General features: G+C 42.4%; 1 protein-coding gene across 1 annotated transcript; it reads left to right on the top strand.

The window, feature by feature from the left end:
- The first annotated feature begins 10706 nt into the window (after positions 1 to 10706).
- On the top strand, positions 10707 to 17140 carry LOC106726437 (spermatogenesis-associated protein 31D1-like). Its single transcript, XM_014541224.1, is given in 9 exon segments — positions 10707 to 10725; positions 11967 to 12031; positions 14195 to 14250; positions 14578 to 14831; positions 14863 to 15104; positions 15351 to 15538; positions 15540 to 15632; positions 16182 to 16887; positions 16919 to 17140. Coding segments are annotated over 9 exon segments (1845 nt in total).
- Positions 17141 to 20570: the final 3430 nt, after the last annotated feature.

Genomic DNA, 20570 nt, shown 5'->3' with positions numbered 1-20570 from the left:
ATTACCTATGAGCTGCAGAGTTGAGATTTGAACATGGTCATTTTGTTTGTTATGAATTCCAATGCTTCTGCTCCTAACATTCTACAAACAGCCTTCACTGCCTCATTGCACTCATATGGTGATGCTTCCCTCCTGTTCTCAACCAAGGCAGAGTCTGCATTTCACTTGTCCTTTTTCTATTTTACTAGAGGCCCAATGCATGAAATTTGTGCAAGAGTAGGCCTTCCTTCCCTCGGCTGCCGACACTGGCTTCCCTCTGACACCTTAGACCCGGGCTTCCCTCCAGCCGCTGGCAGGTACCCGAGACCCGGGCTTCCCTTGTAGACCCGGCTTCCTCCGGAAGGTCATCCGGTCTAATTAGCATGTTACACTTTTATTATTACAGATTTTTTCTCACTTGCCCAAGAGGAAAGGCAAATTTCTATTCTGTACAGCACTTCACCCACTCCTCTGTCTATGACGGATATTAAGTCGATGACGATAGCCTTTCCCAATGAGCCATTTGGGGAATTCCTCTCCCTGTTCCACAAGAAGCCAGACGGCTGCAATTGGTTAAAGATGAATCCTATTTAAGATTCCTAGCCTAGAACCATGTCTCTCACACAAATATGCTTAGCAAATTGTTATTAGCATGTTGCCATTTTCTTCATTACAGTTGAAGAAATAATATTTAAAAGCTTAAATAATAAGCTATTCACGTGGGCATTTTTGTGCGCACCTCATTGGGTTTTTGTGAGGATAAATTGAATTAGTGCACATAAAACTCTTCAAATAGTGTCTTGGCACAAAGTAAGTTAGTTATTAGTACTAAAAACTACACATGTTGAATCCATAGAGATTGGAAGGCTGTTGGTATTTGGCAGGGGCTGGGGGGAGAGAGGATTGGGTGTGACTACTGAATGGGTACCAGAGGTTTTCTTTGGGGTGAAGAAAACTTTTGGTGCTAGACAGAGATGGTGGTTCTCAACATTGTGACTGTACTAAATGCCACTGAATTATATATTTCAAAATGGTTAATTTTATATGAATATGCACTCCAGTAAAAAATAGTCACAGAGTCTGTAATGGGTGGAGCAGGACCAGGGAGAACCCCTGAGTGAGTGCTGCCTTAAATTTTTCTCCCTGGGCTCATTGCACACCTTACCCTAGTCCAGACTTGGTAATGTAGCCAGAATTTGGACCTCAGCCTTCAGTTCTCTAAATAAAGCATTCTTTCCATTTTAATAGATTGCTTTAGAAATCAGGGACGATCCATCCTCACCGGTAGGTAGTTGTGAGATGTGTGCTGTTAATTGCAGATGGAACAGGAGTGTCTCTACCTCAGGCAGGAAAAAAAGTGAATTTAAAGGCCTTTATGGTTTACCAAGCAGTTTTAGAGAACAGTGGTTTCAAGGAATAGGAAATTATTGGACACTGGGTACCATCTAATGTGCATAGCAAACATGACTCAAGGGAGCGGGGGGCTCAAAGAAGCTCTTGAAAGTTCATAATCAGAAATTTGGGGGCTGTCCTTACTGACTGCAAAGGAAACTAAAAGATTTCAGAACTGTTTAAAGAAAAATGACATCATCCCCCCACACACATACTTTTTTCTGGTTTGAGAAGAACTCCCTGAGCTTGTTGTGGCATTAACAAGGCCAACGATGGACGGTTAGTCTAGCTAAATAGACCTTAGGGTACAGGCATGACTTTGCTATAAGCATGAAGTGACTGGGAGAGTCCTAGTGAAAACAAATAAAATCTCAGAGCTTCCACTGCTAATCTCTTTGCAGTCTGCTTTGTTTATGACTGTGTCAATGCGTTGTAGCCACAATCCATTTTATAAACACAGCCACCTCACTGCTTATTAATAAACAGCCGCTTCTCATTTTAAAGAAACTTGACATATAGAACTTGGCTAAGACTTAAGTGGCAAAAAGAGGTTTTAATTTATTACATGTTGTTCTTGTATTTATCTTAAAGGGTTTTTTGAGATGGCCTTACCTGATTTCTGGGTCGAGTGGGAAACCAGTGTCTAAGTGGGAAGCCCAGATGTCTGTCATCCTGGTAGCCTTGGCCCTGATATACAGTGGAGCAGAGGAAAGGGCATAGGAGTTACTTCTATTATTTATAAAACTTTAAAGATATCTTAAAACCCCTTTCATATTTTCTTTCTTTCAGCATAAATTCTGAAAATTCTCCCTCTTCTACTGGCGATACAAAGGTAAACTGCATGATTTCTGCCTACAAAAGCTAACAATCTAACGGGAAAATGGTTACTGGAAGAGCTAACTATAACACAGGTGATAAGGACCCTTCCAAAGTTTGGGGACTAAGTGTCAGGTGAGCAGAAGAGTGGGGTGTGGGGATGTTTAATTATGTTGGTCAGATGGAGGGTGGGAGGTGGTCCTGGAAGTCACAGTATGGGGCAAGGTTATTGAGGAGTTAAGACTACATATAACTGAACCTTGAAGGATTTTCTTGACAGTGAGGGGAGTCGCAGGGTGTGTGTGTGTGTGTGTGTGTGTGTGTGTGTGTGTGTTGAAGACAGGGAAAAATTTTTCCAGAGCAATGAAAAAACACAGAACCCTGTGCTTAGTTGAATTTAGGAAGAGAAAAAGACTTGCATTGTTGAAATGTGGGAACCAATTGGAGGGGTAGGTTGGGGAAAGGGTTAGTTGAACAATCTTGCTTCCCCATTTCATCAGTGAGAAAGAACAAAAACGTGGAAAGTTTAGGTGGCCCACTTGAAGTTCACAAAGATAAGAATGCAGGTAGTAATGGAAAAATGATGCAAAGGGGAAAGATGATCCTTTGAGATGCTAAGAAGGACAAATCATTCTGTTTTCCTAAGAATACAAATGATTTTATCATGATTTTAGACAGCAGATGTCAGAAAATGTATCATTGAGGACCTGTCTTAGCAAAGATGTCAGAAGACACGTTACTTTAATGATCTATGCAGACAGGTCATTGTGGATGGAGTGGGCTCGTGTCTCCACTTGTGATCTGACATAGGATCACTGTTTCTTCAGCTTTCATTTGCAGCATTTTTATTTCCAGATTTGTTTTGGTGATTAAGTTTTATCATGTCATTATTTATAGTCTATACACTTAAGTCTAATTTCATTGACCTGAGGTTAATGTTTTCTTCCACAGAAATACAATTTAATTTTTGCCAAGAGACTCAATGGGGAAAATTCCATTTTATTGCCAGTTTTAAGTAACTTCATTATTATACACATCAATTACAATTATATTTGCCAGAATTTAGACACAGAAGTATATTATATGTGCTGAATATTCGCCATCTGCCAATCCCAGTGAGCTTTCTACCTGCCTTCATCCTGCTCTGTGCCCAGCACCGGCTGGGCTTCCCAGCACCAGCAGGTTAGAGAGAAGTTCAGCTCCATCACTGACTGGACTTGGGCTATACCCTTCCCCCTTCAAGCCTAGGGTTGCTGAGGGCTCCCTATTGCTGCTAGCTCTGGTGTTTTGAACTTTTGGGCTGTTGGGTATCCCTTAGCCTTGCCCACATCTTTGTAAACTCCTCACTTGTTCTCTGAACATTCAAGATTTTCCTGAAGGAATCAACTAATGTTTATTTAGGTATGTCCACCTGAAGCATATTGAATATAGATATATGATGCTTTGCATTTGAAGAGTAAGTTTAATAAAGAAACTGAATTCAGTGGGTACAACTAGGAAACAGCTTTTTTCTTTACATTAAAATGTAATATAAAAGTTAAAAAAAATGTTCCCACAAGTGACAATGTTCTTTAGGAGTTTTTCTTCCTTACCATCCCTAAGGAGGTATGAACCTTATCTTCAGATCCAGACAAGAGCCCTGCTTGGTCTAAGTCACTCAAAAGAATCCCATTTCTTTGACATAGTGATTGATACAGATTTAAGCCAATCAGAGCATAGCATTCCCCTAGCTACAGAGATTTTATTAGGGTAGTCCAATTAGAGGGAAGCTTGGGACTGGCCAGTTAGGTCAGCTGGTTAGAGCATAGTGCTAAAAACTGGCTTTGGCCTTTGCTGTACTCTTAGATGTGAACAGGGAACCACCATGAATGTTGCTGTGTCATTTTAGGAGGCCATCCCAAGAACGAAGCCAATTTTGAAGACAGACAGAACCGTAGAAAAATTGAGCCAGAGCCTGAACCAAGCCATGGAAAGTCCTACGTTCTTTTTAGTTACAGGAACCAGTAAATTCCCTTCATTGTTTTTTTAAAAATATATTTTATTGATATTTTACAGAGAGGAAGGGAGAAGGATAGAGAGTTAGAAACATCGATGAGAGAAACACCGAATAGCTGCCTCCCACACACCTCCCACTGGGGATGTGCCTCAACCAAGGTACATGCCCTTGACTGGAATCGAACCTGGGACCTTTCAGTCCGCAGGCCGACGCTCTATCCACTAAGCCAAACCGGTCAGGGCTCCCTTCATTGTTTAAGCCAGTTAAATAGTTTTCTGTTGTTTCTCATAGAAATTATCTCAGCTATAATGCCTTTGTCATATTTGGGAAATTTAAACTGAATTAAAAAATTTTCATTGAAAAGACAATACATTTATAGCTTCTGAATAACAAATACATCTACAGTTTCTATTACAGACATATTGTAAAGGATCAAAAGTAAAATCCCCAACACTGAACATCACTGCCTCATTCATGCAGAAAAAGGGCAATGGAATCTCAAGGAAAACAAACTTGTAATATTAAAGTTGCTTGAAGATAAAGAAAAAATTATAGATGAGCTAGAGCTAAAATAGTTTGAAAAAAAAGACAGCTATTTTGATATAAACTTTTGCTAAGCTAGGCAGAACAGAACGAAGACAAACTGATACTAGTTTAAGGTCTGTCATTTTCCAGTTACTTTCATAGACATTATCACACTGAGTTGTTATAATAATCCTCTGAGATTGCTATTGTCCCCTCCCTCCTCTACCTCCAACCCCATTTTTCATTTTTGGAAACAGGCTTAGAAAAGACATGTAATTTGTTCAAGATCATATAGTTATTTAGTATGAAAGTCAGGATTTGAGTCCAGATTATGCTCTTTCTACAAACGCGCTATTTCTATAGCTAGAAACTACTGGGGTCTGTAATGCTAACCAGGGTTGGGGCAACTTAGCTGAAACTGTCATATGCTGGTTTCAGAATGCATTTAGCAGTTGATTCCTGTGCTGGAGGCTTGTTATATTGCAGACCCCAAGCTTTAGCTTTTTGGGTATTATGTAATTTACAAACAAGTCTGGCCCTTTGCCCTGGGAATAGCAAACACAAGTAAAGAATTGGCTTCAGTAATATTTGCTTCCACATAACTTAAGCAAACAAAAAAATGCCTTATTCTAATCCATTGCTTCCTTCTCATTTTCCTAAACATATTCACAAACCCTCTGCCAATGTAAGTGTTGAGAGAAATGAGTTTCTGAATTGTTGTTGTAGGAACTGCCTTTTGCAGCTAAAACTTTACCACTTAGTAAAGCCCTCCCCTGCCATCTGCTTGCCTCTAAAACTGATGCAAAGGTTGAGAGGAGCTGCTTAAACTATAAAGAACCATATCTATGATATAATTTCCATGCCATGAAATCTCTCATTTTTCTAACCTGTCGAAAACTGGCTCCATGGGACCACATTTTTAGGATCGCCTGGGAATTATTGAAAGGTATTAGATCTTCATAGGCAGTCCTTTCATCCACAGATGGTTCACAAAAATTTATCTCATAATCTATGGTTGCAAACTCACCTTATCCCAGGATGAAAAAGCAGGGATGTGAGGGAAGAACCAATGCAACTTTATGCCCTAAGATAATTTTCATACCTACTGATTTTCCAAACGTTTTTATAAGGATGTCTCAGTGTCAGGTGCTGAGCAGCTTGGGCAAGGAGTAGCTGAGTGGGCATGCTGGGGATGTTTGTATTCCCCACTCACTCATCCCAGCAGGCAAATTCTGCCTTGGCATTTGGTATTACAGGAGAAAGGAGGTTTGGGGGAAGCAACTGTAGCCTGTTATATGAACTCTTTCTACCTTCTTTGAATGTTCTTGTTTGACTTTCCCTACACATGTAAATCTGGAAATGTAAATTAGTATTTTCAAAATGTTCCCTACACATGTAAATCTGGAAATGTAAATTAGTATTTTCAAAATGCTCACAGATTTAATAACTTGTTTGAGTAGGCATTGGATGGAGCAAAGCAGAGTGTGCATTGGAAAGTCACATGAAATGAACTTGGAATAGTAGGGAGAAGCCAGATTAAGGTGGACATTGGCATCTAAACCAGGATATTTGAATGTGTTTTTAAACGTCAATGTTCCCAAAGGCTGGCAAGGGTATTAGGGTTTTCCAAAAAACAGAACCAATAGGCAATAGGACATGTGTGTAGTACACACACACACACACACACACACACACATGCACACACAGAAGTAGAGAGAAAGTGAGAGGGGCAGAGACAGAGGAGTGGGAGCGGGGATTTATTCATAGGGCTCTGGCGTTTCCATACTTCAATGCTAAGAGCATGGGAAAGGAATTCAGATCAGTTTAGTAAGTACCTTGTGTTAATCTAGCTCAAGGTTGCATTTCACTTAATGGCTTGAGAGAGCCATTCGAATCCTGTGATTCTAGTAATAAAAGTTCCAATGGGGAAGATAGATGAATGCTCCTGTAATGTTTAGCCTATTAAAATGGCCATATGCAAAGCTTAAGCAGAATAAATTCTTACTCTGAATAAGGGCATCAACATGGAATAAACATGATAACATAGGAGAGCTAAAGCAAGTCTGGGAGTGTCATTTCTCTCTCCAAATTAAGTCCCACGATCATAGTGGATATTTGTTAAAGCCCCCTCTAATGGAGGGAAGTATCTCCCCAAAGTCTCTCTATGTGCTTCTAGAATGCTGACTCACCCCAGGGTTTATAATGGAGCATGAATATTAGACAAGAGTTTCTCAAACTTTCTGAGGTGAAGGACAAGTTTGCTTCCTCTTGCACACCCCCCATCCACTGTGGAATGACACTGTGGAAATTACAATCAAAATAAATCATTAGCAAAATGACACACAAAACAAAAACATACAAAATACAAGTCTCAATTTTGTTATTATTAGATTTAACTACTTTGTCAAATGGTAATAAATGTTTCCTTTTAACCATCTTCAATTTCTATACTTAAACTGTTGCAGATGATAAGAAAAATGTGAAAACAGACATTGGTCCATGAACCACACTTTGAATAGCAGTGACATAGACTTGGCTAATAGTAATCTCTGATTCCAAGTAATTGTTTCAAGTGTGTTCTTATGACTGAGCTAGTCCCAATTCAGTGGAATACTGGGACTTTAGTTGAGAACACTGGGACAAGAATTCTGCTTTTCCTGTCAGGATGCCACCTTGGGACCATAAACAGAGTGGATTGGGAATGAGTCAACACTGAGGAAGCAGAAACAAGGGATGGTGAGCCAGAGCTCAATCTACTCTATTGTGGAGAAATATATGCCAATAAAGCATAATATTGGCTGAAGCCAGAATTCATCTGGTTTTCTATCATCTCCAAGATAAAGAATCTTATGTGACATAGTGATTAATTTGTATATTTCTCCATGAGCTTGCAACCATCTTTTCTTTTGCCAGTCGTCTTCCAAAACAGAGATCTGGGTATGCCTTTCTTCTGGCTGTGAAACATTAGCTTCCCACTGCCCTCAGTATAAAGTTCAAATCAAGCTTCTTAAACTGTCAGTCAATGTTTTTCACCACTGAGTCCCCTTCTATTTTTCATCCCAATTTTTTGCTGCTCTCCTTAATTAGGCACCTATCTTATGTTTTACTGTGACCAGATATATACTTTTATATATGTTATAAGTTTGCTCATGTTCTCTCAAGCAGTATTGCACTTCCTCCACCCACATCCTTTTCAGACTTTCTAAGAATAGAACCTTGAGAACATAAGGTGTTCATTATTTTTAAATGTTAAACATCACCATCATTCCTGCTGATCCAAGGGCTATTTTTGAGAGTGTTGGCAGATATTTGATAAAAAACTTCATTTAAACCCCAAAGGTCTCATTTCATAGAGAATCTAATATGGTTATACTACCAAAATCTCAGAAAGCAACAAGCTTTGACAGAGTGTAACTTTAAGTTATTACAAAAATGAATAAGCAGAAATGAAAACATATGTCTGCACCAAAACACACACACAAATGTTCACTGTAGCTTTATTGATAATAGCCAAAATAATGAAAATATCCAAATGTTCAACAACTGATTTATGTGTAAAGAAAATGTGGCATCTCTATACAACAGAATATTATTTGCCATAAAAAAATGAAGTACTGATTTGTGCTACAGCAGAAACAAACCTTGAATACATGCTAAGTGAAAGAAGCCAGATACACAAAGCCATGTAATGAATGATTTCATTTATAGGAAATGCTCTGAATTGAAAAATCTATAGAGAAAGTAGATTATTGATAACCTAGGGCTTGCGGGGGTGTGGAGGGGCATAAGAATATTGAAGGGTGAAGGCTAAAGGGAACATAATTTGTCCAAACCCATAGAATGTAGTACATCAAGAGTGAACCTATTTTAACTATGGGCTTTGGGTGATAATGATGTGTCCATGTGGGTTTGTCGATTCTAAAAATGTCCACTTGGTGGAGGATACTGATAGTTGGAAAGCTTGTGCCTGTATGTGGAGGGGGCATATAGGACTGTGTACTTCCTGCTAAATTTTCCTATGAAGCTAAAGTGCTCTGAGCAATAAAGTCTAAACCACAAGAACAACAACAAAACAAATGAAGCCTAATAGGAGGAGGAAGGAGAAGGGAAAGGGGAACACAACCTCACAAGGCCCATGTCACTTGGCGCCAACTCTGAAGTTTTAAAACCCTGATATCCACTATGTCTGGCAAAATAATTATTGCTCCTTTTCCCTATGTTTGCATTGTGTTCTTATTCCTACTTATTTTACAACTCCTATCACTTTATTATAGTTATATGCAGTTCTCGTAGGAAAGGATTATATTTACAGGGCCCCCAAACATAATCAGGGGAGGATGCTCAAGACTGAATCTGCCCTGAGGTCTGACCCTCTGAGGTCCCACCCTATCACCAAAGGACTAAGAAAAAAGACCAATAGCTTAGCACAATGTAATCTATTTCGATCTTTGGGCGTGTTATAGGCTGAATGCGTCCCACCCAAAGTTCATAGGTTGAAACCTTAACCCCACTGTGATGGTATTAGAAGATGGGGCCTTTGGGAAGTGATTAGGTCAGGGGTCCTCAAACTTTTTAAACGGGGCCAGTTCACTGTCCCTCAGACTGTTGGAGGGGACTATAGTTTGCCCTTTATCTGGCAGCCTATGAAAAGGTAGACCTGGAAGATGATTTCATTGGTGACTTCTGTGGGCTCCTGGAGAGTTCTGTTCTTCTGATGACCCAACAAGATAGATATTCTAAGTCAGGGGTCCTGAAACTTTTTAAACAGGGGGCCAGTTCACTGTCCCTCAGACCGTTGGAGGGCCGGACTATAGTTTAAAAAAAAACTATGAACAAATTCCTATGCACCCTGCACATATCTTATTTTGAAGTAAAAAAACAAAACGGGAACAAATACAATATTTGTATTTGCATGTGGCCCGCGGGCCGTAGTTTGAGGACCCCTGGATTAGGTCATTAGGATGGAGCCCTTATTAATGAGATTTGTGCCCTTAGGAAAGAGAGCTCCCTCACTATGTTTTTCTTTAAAATTTTTTTTCTTTCTTTCTTTCTTTTTTTTTTTAAGAAGTCTTATTCCATTTTGAGGGTAACAAAGATGTGAGGGGATATATGTTATTCATGTTTGCAAAGCATATTACAGTGATGTTTAGCAAATACCAGGGCTCAAAAATGTGATGCATTGATTAGAATATCAAATAATCATGCATTAATAGCAGTAAGTTCCTTACTTAATTAACCCTTAGTAAAAGGGATTAGATGATTATTATTCCCATGTTAAAAAATGTATAGAAAGTGTTGTAAAAAAAATAAGCAACCATAAAAAATATCTTTGATTCATCAAATCTATCAGTAACCTTTTCTCATGCTTTGCCTTAGGTATTGGTGAATGCGGCGTATCAGAACCCCGCCTGGTGTTGACTTCAAACTGGACTGGTACATGGCTATTTATGTGTCTCCCAAACACAAGAACATCTGACGAAACTCGTTAAACCACAGCACTGTAATATATTGTACATGATATAATGCAGCGGTTCTCAACCTGTGGGTCGCGACCCCTTTGGTGGTCAAACGACCCTTTCACAGGGGTCGCCTAAGACCATCCTACATATCAGATATTTACATGACGATTCATAACAGTAGCAACATTACAATTATGAAGTAGCAACGAAAATAATTTTATGGTTGGGGGTCACAACATGAGGAACTGTATTTAAAGGGCCAGAAGGTTGAGAACGACTGAAATAATGAATGGAATATAACACATTTCATTACGTAGTATCATATACATAATAATATGTTATGCTGTGTGCTGAGGGCATTCGGGAGACGCTGTAGCGCGGGCTAACTGAAGGAGGTCGATGATAGTGAAAAAGGGGAGGTGAGGCGGGTTCGAGGTAAACCATCGAATACTGGAAGAAATGCAGCTCCGCAGTTGTAGCAGCATTCCAACAAAATCAAACAAAATCACCAAAAGTGTTCTCGTAACAACCAGGGCGAGATGGGTCTTGTTCCGTCAGGTATGTGGAACTGAGAAAAACCTTACCTCCTGCCTCTCGTTGGGACCAGCGCGGTCTCCTCTTGAGCCCCATCTCTCTCCGGGCTCAGGCCCAGGCGGGCCCACTCGCCCTAGGCCTGCACTTCCGCCGGAACCCTGGAGGCTTTTCCCGCCAGCGCCCGGGTTTCCGCCTCTGCCCACCCCCACCCCCGCTCCCGCAGGCAGGCAGGACTGCGCATGTGCAGGGCCCTGCAGGGCTAACAGGCCCCGAGGCTCCAGGGGCAGTGGGCCCTGGGGGAGATGGAAGCGAGTCTGTTGCACCAGTTCCCGTTGCTTCTGCCCCAGAACCGAGCGAAAACCGCGTAGGAAGGATTCATTACTGCTCAGGTGCTGCCCGGCTGCCCTCTCGCTGAGAGAGCCGCCCTCTCTTGGCGCAGGGCCACCCCTTGAGTCTGTGACTCTAGGGGGTGAGGAGCCCTGACTTATGGACCAAAAATTTTTTTGGAACAGATTTTAGAGAGAGGGAGGGAGGGTGGGAGAGAGAAACATCAATTGGTTGCTTCCCTTACACGCCCCCACCAGGGATGGGGCCTGCAACATAGGTAAGTGCTCTGACCAGGAATCAAACCCACAACACTTTGGTGTATGGATGACGCTCCAGCCACCTGGCCAGTGCGGGCGAAGACTGGCGTTTGCAGCTGTTAGGAGACTGATGTAGATGGCAGGGGCTGCCTATTTTAGAGAGAGTACAAAGAAGTAGGGTCAAAATAAAAAGTAAAAGATTGAAATAAAGAGAGAAAACACTTTAAAATACTGGATTGGTTTGTCAAATGTTTGTGTGTGTGTGTGTGTGTGTGTGTGTATGTGTGTGTGTGTGTGTAGCATATCCTGAAAGTGTTTACATAGTTTAAGCGTCACTAATTTCAGAGACATAAGTGCCACAGGTTTACTCCCAAGATCATTTGAATGTTTAATTATTTACATTTATTTTATACTCATTTTGGTTTTGTGAATGTTGAATAATGAATTATTATTTTAATTATTTGAATCAGCCCCTCTTCTCGAAGACAGTAAAAGCTAACTGAAACAAAAGTCTAAAATTTGCTTTTCAAAATTCAGAAAACTGAGTATTAAAGAACGTTAAGTTCTATGTCTGGGTTCGTGTAAGGCAAACCATTCTATAGGAAAGACAGATTTGAGGACATACATGTTCCTGAGTGTAAATGTCTGGGTACAAGCAAAAATTCCATTTATTTTTTTCAGGCTTTCAAAGTAGTGGGCTTGGTGAGTCCCACGCCAAGGTCTCCAAACAGTATTGGAGTGCCCAGGTAATATCTGGGTTACCCATGGAACAAAGAGAACATTAAATATATGATGTCAGGTGGGTTAAAAAATTAGGTAGGCAGCCCTGGCCAGTGTGGCTGTTGGTCATGAGTTTAATTCCAGCTTGGGGCACATGCCTAGGTTGTGGGCATGATACCCATCCCAGTTGGGGTGTGGGAGGCAGATGGTCAGTGTTTCTCTCTTACACAGATGTTTCTTTCTTCCTCTCTCTCTCCCTCCCTCCCTCTCCCTCCCTCCCCCCTTCCTCTCTCTAAAAATCAATGAACATGTCTTCAAGTAAGGATTAAAAAAAAAAAAAGAATGGCTGAGTAGGGCAGAGGGACCTAGAGAAAAATGATGGTGGGCTAGTACAGGGAGAGGCTATGGACACACCCTCTTGAAGGTATACCCTTGCCTACCCTAACAAACCCTTTGTGACTCCTCAGTGCTCTGTGATGCAGGCCTGACAATAAAGTCAAGATTCTGCATTCTCAGAGCTCAGTTGCCTCAGACAGCATTGCCATTCAGAAAATGACTTTCAGCCTCTTTCTGAAAAGCTTCCTAGAGCTTTATCTGAGCTTCTGCTTGGAACCTTTAGATTGTTACTGCACCCTAACTTGACTTTGTGTGTTGTGGTTGCTCTTCCTCTTCTGTTTCTTGGTTAAAGTTCTACTGACCTCACGAACCTTCTGTGAAAATGAACACACACAAAAGGTAAGGAACCCTACACAAGCCCCAACAGAGATTCTTTACCTTTGTTTCCATTGCTAGTCTCACATTTATAAATGAGTTTAGTTGGGAACATCACTCTACTAGGAGAAGAGACCAGGCAGCGCTAAGGGTTCAGGAAGGACTCAGGTTACCATCTGAAGCTCACAGACTATCTGGGTATAAACCTGGGTATAAAGGCAAATTCCTCCATAAAGTCCCAAACAATGATTTCTTGGCCCTGGATTGAGTTATTTTGAGAGTTTGGGATCTCCACAGAAGAACCAAATTGCCTAGCACTTCATCATGAGTCAAATTCCCATATCAGGCCTCACTTGAAAAGCCTTCCCTTGTGTTGGGCTAATCAGGAGAGCAGTGCTGAGCTGCTGAGAGGCACTGTGTAGAAGCTAGAACCTTTTCTCTCTGAGGGAACAGAGATGCAACTGTTGGCCTCTGATTCTATGCCCTTCTTGAGCAGAGTACCTTTGAGAATATCAAGTGTGGACCTCATAGACACACTACTACTTTGAATTTTTAAGCTATAGGAATAAAAGGAAGCAACATGAGGTCCTCATAATTAAAACTGAGTTATATTATTCTTGGATTATGAATGTCTGAGTTTCCTAAGGGGAGAAGTGAGAGAAATGATTCTCTTCTTTTTATAGTGTCAGAGCAGAGCCAAGAGGAGAAGGAAAAGTGGGACACAGGAAGGTAAGCTTCTGCCTATTCCCCAAGGTTTTGTCTCTCCATGATCATTGAGGTTGTCAGTTGCTAAATACAATCCCACCCAGGAAACAGAGCCCTCAGAGGAGGCTCTTGGGAAGACAGTCTGAACCTGAGATACGTCTCAGAGTCCCTGCTCTGCTGTCCCTGGGTATGAAGCAATTGATGGGTATTGCCCAGTAGGTGTCAGAGGAGGCTCTTGGGAAGACAGTCTGAACCTGAGATACCTCTCAGAGTCCCTGCTCTGCTGTCCCTGGGTATGAAGAAATGATGGGTATTGCCCAGTAGGTGTCAGGAGGCAGCACTTCTGTCTCCTGACTTTGTGAAAGTACTTTGACTTCAGGATGATCAGATTCCTCTTTGATGTAACTACTGACCTCTCTGCTTCACACAGTGGTTTTCAGCATCAAATGAGATAATGTATGTAAAAATACTTATTAAATGAGGCAACACACCTACAGGAACCATTTTAATATTATAATTGACCATTTGACCTCATCTACTAATTATTGGGGCTTTCAGAGTTTAATATCCCAATGATCCCCCATAAAAGGACTCTTCTGTAATACCTGTGCTTCTACCTTTATCACATACAACCCACTGTCCTGGTTTCCCAGATTGCAGATACTACCAGAGGGAAGAGGAGGAGAAAAAGATGCTGATTTCTATCCTTAAAAGGTGACTAGTCTTTCCCCCTTTTTCCTGATCCCTCTTTAGCATGTTCTATACAATTTCAGGGATTCAGTGCAGCCTTCCATAGTCGTGGGATGGGGTTGCCACCAGAACGGGGAATGTGAGTGAAGGCCTTGGTGTGAGTGCTATTGAGTGCATTGTGAAGTCATGGATTTGGGGCAATATGAAAGGGCAGCAGGCTTCAGGTGCTCTTCCCACCCAATCAGGCCCGTAGGTCCTCCTTTCCTTGTTCTGGTTGGTCCTGGCTGCAGCTTTGTACCTCCTGTCTCCTGCAGCTGCTTGGGCCAGCATCATGATTCCATCCGTTTTCGTCAGCTGTTATGTCCAGATCCCTCCTGTGATGTGTGTAATAATGCAACCCCTGAGATGGATCAGCTGCTGTCCTCATTGGCCCTGGAAGATGCTACTCTCTCTGTGTCCCCTTCAGCTTCCACAGCTCCTGTGACCGAGCCAATGTTCACTCTGTCCCCTGGTTCCAACCCCAGGTTCATATTCAATACCCACTCCCAGTCCTACCATTCAGTCCTATACCCTAGATTAGGGTCTGTGGAGTGTATTTCCAGAATGAATCAGACTGTCTCACCTCATCTGAAATTCAACAGCTGGAATGGAATGTGTTGTAGAAGCAACATGAAAGTTTGTGGGGTTTACCTACTGTGGTGCAAAGATCTCAGGAAGAATTTTATTCCTCAGCTCCCAACTCTCCTCTAAGGCCCATGTTTAATCTCCATTCTTCCTGTTGTGTTTCTTCTCAGCAGTGAATTTAGGGAGAAACGAAAACGTCACTTTGGGAAGAGGCTCTTCCAACACCAGTGGGGCCTGCTCTGCAGGATCCATGTGTCTCTGTCACTGATGAGGCCTCTGAGAGTTTGCTCAGAGATATCTGTGTCAAAGAGCAGATATTGCCTCTCATGCATCTCCATGAATAAGGGTCAAAGTAGCAACCATCTAAATGTTGGATTGAGCCAACCAGGGTTTCTGTGAAAGGGGCTCAGAAATGTTCAGCCAGAGCAGAATGAGGGGGAACACAGCCCAGAGAATGGCCCCAAAAGATGCTCTGTTGAGTGACTAGAGAGCTCTTCTAATAAGGATTTGGGGTATGACTCTGAGAAACAGCTACATAATGAGTCTGACAAGAGCAAATTCAATGGTGTCCAGTCAAAGTGTAAGTCAGAGAGAACCAGAAAAATGCCCTGAAAGAACCTGAGCAAGAACTTTGAGGAAATCAATGAGGGTCGGCTCCCTGTGACTGTGCATAGTTCATGGCATGTTATCCAGCAGACATTTTCTGTGCAATCCCACACCGAAATAAAACAGAGAAGTTTGGTACCATGAGTGGGAAGGGAAAACTGCCTGAACACGTGCCAGGAGCTTTCCTTCCTTGAGTCCAGTGCTGGAAGCCCATATTACCAAGTTTCATTTGAGGAGGATGTGGGGCCTTCCTACCAATGTCCTTGAACCTAGGGAGAGCATTAAATTGAAGTATACTCCCTCCCATTTCTTGCTTGATTCCAAAACTTCCTCCTCAACCAACCTGATCTGAGGTGGATTCCAAATCTGGGGGCTTCACATCCCTTCAAGGAAGCTCTAAAACCCTGAATCATTTCGCCCTGCCACCTCACTTGTGGGCAAGAAAGGACAGGGGACCCTGAGACAATCACCCTCATCATCCATGGCTGGCAGAGGAGGTCTAGAGAATTCAGGATGCTGGACAGACTCTCCTGCCTGTCACAAACAGTATCATTGGCAAAGCAAGTCAGAGACATTCTCCAAGAGGCAAAATTCGCGCCCTCAAGACTGCCCACAAGGGAAAACTGGGCTGGACATAAGCCCTAAAAGACCAGAGAATGAATTCCAGTCAGGGCAAAGAGATGAAGAAATCAGAACCAGTCTCCATATCCAATGTGTCCAGGGCTGAGGGGCTCACTGATCTTCAACCCAAAATGAGTGACATCTTGACAACCAGCAAGCTGGGAACCTCCCAAAGGGTAAATGTGAGAGTAAAGGAGTAAGTACTGTGACAACTGAAAGCCTCCCAGCAAAATTGTCAGTTCTCCAAGATCTTAAATCAGAAGACCCTCAGAAGCAACTACTTTCTGAGATAAAGTGGAAGCTGGAGAACAGGAAGCAGTGCCAGGCCCAAGGCCAACACACTCACATGTCCCATGCCTCAGACAGCTTGACTTACAAAGCCTCCCTGACTCATGCTCAGGGTGTCTCCAGTGTGGACAGGGCAGCTCCCCAGGTGCTGCATGTCCATTTGGGGAACACAGGAGTCAGTATGGAGCAGCCACAGGATCTGTGGGTCCCTAAGAATATCTCAAGGTTGTGCCAGGATAAGAATTTCCCACCTGCTGCAAAGGTGAGGCCCACAGGCTCCACATCAGAAGAGCTTGGTGGAGGGAATGCTGGGTTGGGCACATCCCAACCTGGAAGGAAGAGATTTCCAACTCAGGACCTGCCATTAAAGGAGAGGCTCAGGAGCAAGTCTCCCCAGAGCCCATCAGAGAAGGCACAGTCTCCTCCTGAAAGCCTGTTCAGAAATCAAATGAACCGGATTTTTCAATGGCTTTATCCTGAGATAAAATGCAAACAGCAAGAAAACTTCCAGGAAAAGGGCAGCCCCATATCATCTGCACAGAGCAGAGGCCCAGTTAAAAGTAGAGCAGACATTGGGGATTTCCTAGAGGAGAAACTGGGGCGTCAGCATGCAGTAGATATCACCTGCCCCCAAGATGCCCCAAAGCTCAGCAGTGTGGGCTCAGGCAGAGCCTGTCCAGGGGCGTCTTTTTAATTCCAGGGCTCTCTCCTGTAAAGTGACAAATACCAAGTCCTGTGGCCAAGAAGCTGTCTGCAGAGAAAGTTCTGGCATTAAAGGACCAGCTATTATGTCAGAAGCACCCCTAATTTGTGCCCTGCAGGGACCATCCTTGCCTGACCTGCAGACCTCCAGCTGCCCAGGGGTCTCCTGTTGCTCTTACCACTGCTGAAGGCCCTGTGTTCAGAGATCCGTCTCTAATATGTAGACAGGAAACCATTCTGCAGAATTTCCATGGGAAAAAAATTCCCACCACAAAATAATTCCTTCCTTGTGAAGAATATTGATTTTCCCTAATAAATGTTTCACTAATAAAGTGATGCCTTTTCTGTATACCCAGTTGGAGGCATGGGTTTGGGGTACCTCAGAGCTTGTGCTTAAGGAAAGAAAGAAGTTAGTTCAGCTCTTACTGTTTGCTTCCTTTGGCTCCAAAAGTGACCTGCTTCCTGGAGCTCTTGTTGAAAAATAGATATCATACGCCTTGTCCTCCCCACCCCACCCCCCAAACCCTCCACCCTCTACTGCCCCAGCTCATATCCTCCCTGATGAAGTTTGAGAAGATGGGCGGTGTCTCCTATCTTTTAGTTTAGCGTTAGTAAACATATATACCTTTCCTCTCATGCTTTCATGGAATGCTTAATATCCTTTCAAACTGCACAGAATACAGGCCTCTGTATCTGAAAGTCAAGGTCAGGTATATTTTTCAGAGAATATCAGTGAAGAAGAGACAGTGCCTTAAGCATTATTTAGAAGTTAGTGATAAGAGAATCCCACAGGTGGGTGAACCCTCAATGGGAATGTTTGGGGGATATGGCTGCAGTGGATCCTGGGCTGGTTGGGGTTAGGGTCTAGGGACAGCACAGATCTGCTTAAAGATCTGTCTCATGGGTCATGTTAATGTGTTGGGGAAGTGACATTGAAGTTAACCTACTGGAAAGTCACTGTGGGGAAGGGGTTCCTGCCCCTGGTTGTTTCTTAGGTTGTAGGATTGATGCCATATTTTTGCAGTGATCCAAGAGCATCACTCTGCTGTCAGAACACTGAATAGGCAGTAACTACCTCCCAGAGTAAAATAAAGATGAAAGTAAGGAAGAGATGCCTTAGAGCAGTGGTTCTCAACCTTCCTAATGCCATGACCCTTTAATACAGTTCCTCATGTTGTGGTGACCCCCAATTTCATTGTTACAAATTGAACATAATTAAAGCATAGTGATTAATCACAAAAACAATTTGTAATTATATATGTGGTTTTTGATGGTCTTAGGCGACCCCTGTGAAAGGGTCGTTCGACCCTCAAAGGGGTCTCGACCCACAGGTTGAGAACCGCTGCCTTAGAGTGAGTGGGAAAGTACAAACAAATGCAGAGGGGAAAGAGTGACCTTACTGTTGGAACAAAGGTTTATGCCTCATCATTCCCATACTGTGACTCTGTCTTGTTCCCAGCTTCCTCAATCTGATTCAAGCGCTACCTGATTGAGGCTGATCAGAGCACTGCACAGCCTACTGATGCCTCACACCAAAAAGGCATGGGGCTGTTCCTTGGGCACTAAAACAATATTTACAGGGATGTTATCAGGCATGGCATCCCTGTCTTTGAGGAAGGTGATCTTGGTGCCTCCCTTCCATCCATGCTTGATGGAAATATGCAAGATCTTGCCCTTAGCTAATACATTTCACCTACCAGGATGGAGGTGCCATCTTTAATATTTGTGGTCTTGGTGGAGTTATAATCTCCCCAGAACATCTGCAGCTCATGAACCAGAGGTGAGATCTAGACTATGCACCAGGGTTACAGATGTTTGAGGGGGCTCATCATGGACCTTCATGGAATGCTTCCTTTCGGCCAAACCTGCACACATACCCACCCTTATCATAAGGGTCTGGAGGGCAAAGAACCCCATTTGTACAGACTGAAATACAAAAATGGGATGCGTGTCCTAGTGCAGTGATGGCGAACCTATGACACGCGTGTCAGAGGTGACACGCAAACTCATTTTTTTGGTTGATTTTTCTTTGTTAAATGGCATTTAAATATATAAAATAAATATCAAAAATATAAGTCTTTGTTTTACTGTGGTTGCAAATATCAAAAAATTTCTATATGTGACACGGTACCAGAGTTAAGTTAGGGTTTTTCAAAATGCTGTCACGCCGAGCTCAAAAGGTTCTCCATCACTGTCCTAGTGAGTACTTCAGGTAGTTTTTCCAGTAAGCCTGGTGAATCCTGGGTGCAAACAAGTAAAACAAAACAAAAAAACAGATGTTGACTATAGCCCCCTCTCACTACCACACTTGTATCTTCTTGTTCAGAGTTATGCCATTGACGCTACAAGGTCACAGAAAATAATGCAGATTTTGTGGAAGCCCTGGGAGGGACCCAAGGTGGGATGGGGCCCAAGGCAGGGAACTTGAAGAGGTGAGCAGGCAGTGGAGGGCTCTAACATCCATATGGACCGAGGAGCCAGTAACTCAGCCTCCAGTTCCTTCATCATCTCATCCTAGGGTCTTCACTTCCACTACAGTACACTTTCTTCCACAGTATAGATAGAGCTTATTACCAGGAACACCTCTGCCATCTGGACTAGTACAGTCTAACCTTCCACCGTTTGACCTTAAACCCCTATCCTTCCAGTTTATATGCCCCTTATTAAATTTTCATTTTTACACATCACTCATTTTTCCACTTCTTATCAATCCACCAAGCTCTTTCTTGCCTTCCTTCCTCACAAAGGTAGACTTGATGGCCTATTGGGCAACCAACATTTAAAAAGTTCCACTACAAATTGGCCCTTTCAAATTCCCTTTAATCCTTCCTGTCTGGCAATATTTCAACTATGTGTTTTTCCAGAAATGCCTTTCTAACTGATCACTATTGAATTAAATCTCACAGTTGGTTCTATTGGTGCCCCAGAACTATCTGGAAATCATTCATTTATTCCACAAATAATTATTCCATGCTTACCAACAGGTGGACAAAACAAATGGAGCTTAGGTCCCTGTTTCCTTAGTCTGTTCTCTCTCCAAAGCTACTCAAATCTCTTTCACTTTCCTCAAGCTGAGACCATCTCCACTGGCTCAATTGATGTGCTGGACCACTGTTCACAGAGGATCTAGAAGTCTTCAGATGGGAACTTTTCAACAAAACACTTTCACATTCTTCCTTTCCTTTTCTCTTTTTGTTATATGGAGAGAGCTTTCCTTCCAAACCTCAAAGGAATGACACTTCCTGAAATCACCCTATTGAGGGAGAGCTAAATTCTAGTCTTGATGGACTGATGCACCCTTGGCAGGTTTTGCTCCTCCTCCTTCTATGAGGCCCCTAACATCTTTTTTTTTTAAAGCTTGTTGTTACAGAAATATACAAACATGCACAAGAGCAGATAGAATAGTATATCTTCCCATATACTCTCACCCAATGTTCACAATTATTATTTGGCATATGTATTAAAACCAATTTTTACATTATGATTAAAGTACAAAAGTCCACTGAAACATCTTGCCATCCACCTCTCAGGCTTATGCTATGTACCAATGATGTGTATCAAAACTCTCATATTTCTTAGATATTTATCATATGTGGAACACACGTATGCCCCACAGAT

This window comes from Myotis brandtii, unplaced genomic scaffold (genome assembly GCF_000412655.1).
Source record: "Myotis brandtii unplaced genomic scaffold, ASM41265v1 scaffold266, whole genome shotgun sequence".
NCBI classification, from domain to species: Eukaryota; Metazoa; Chordata; class Mammalia; order Chiroptera; family Vespertilionidae; genus Myotis; species Myotis brandtii.
Note: the sequence above shows the minus strand (reverse complement) of the source record. Positions and strands in the feature narration are given on the sequence as shown.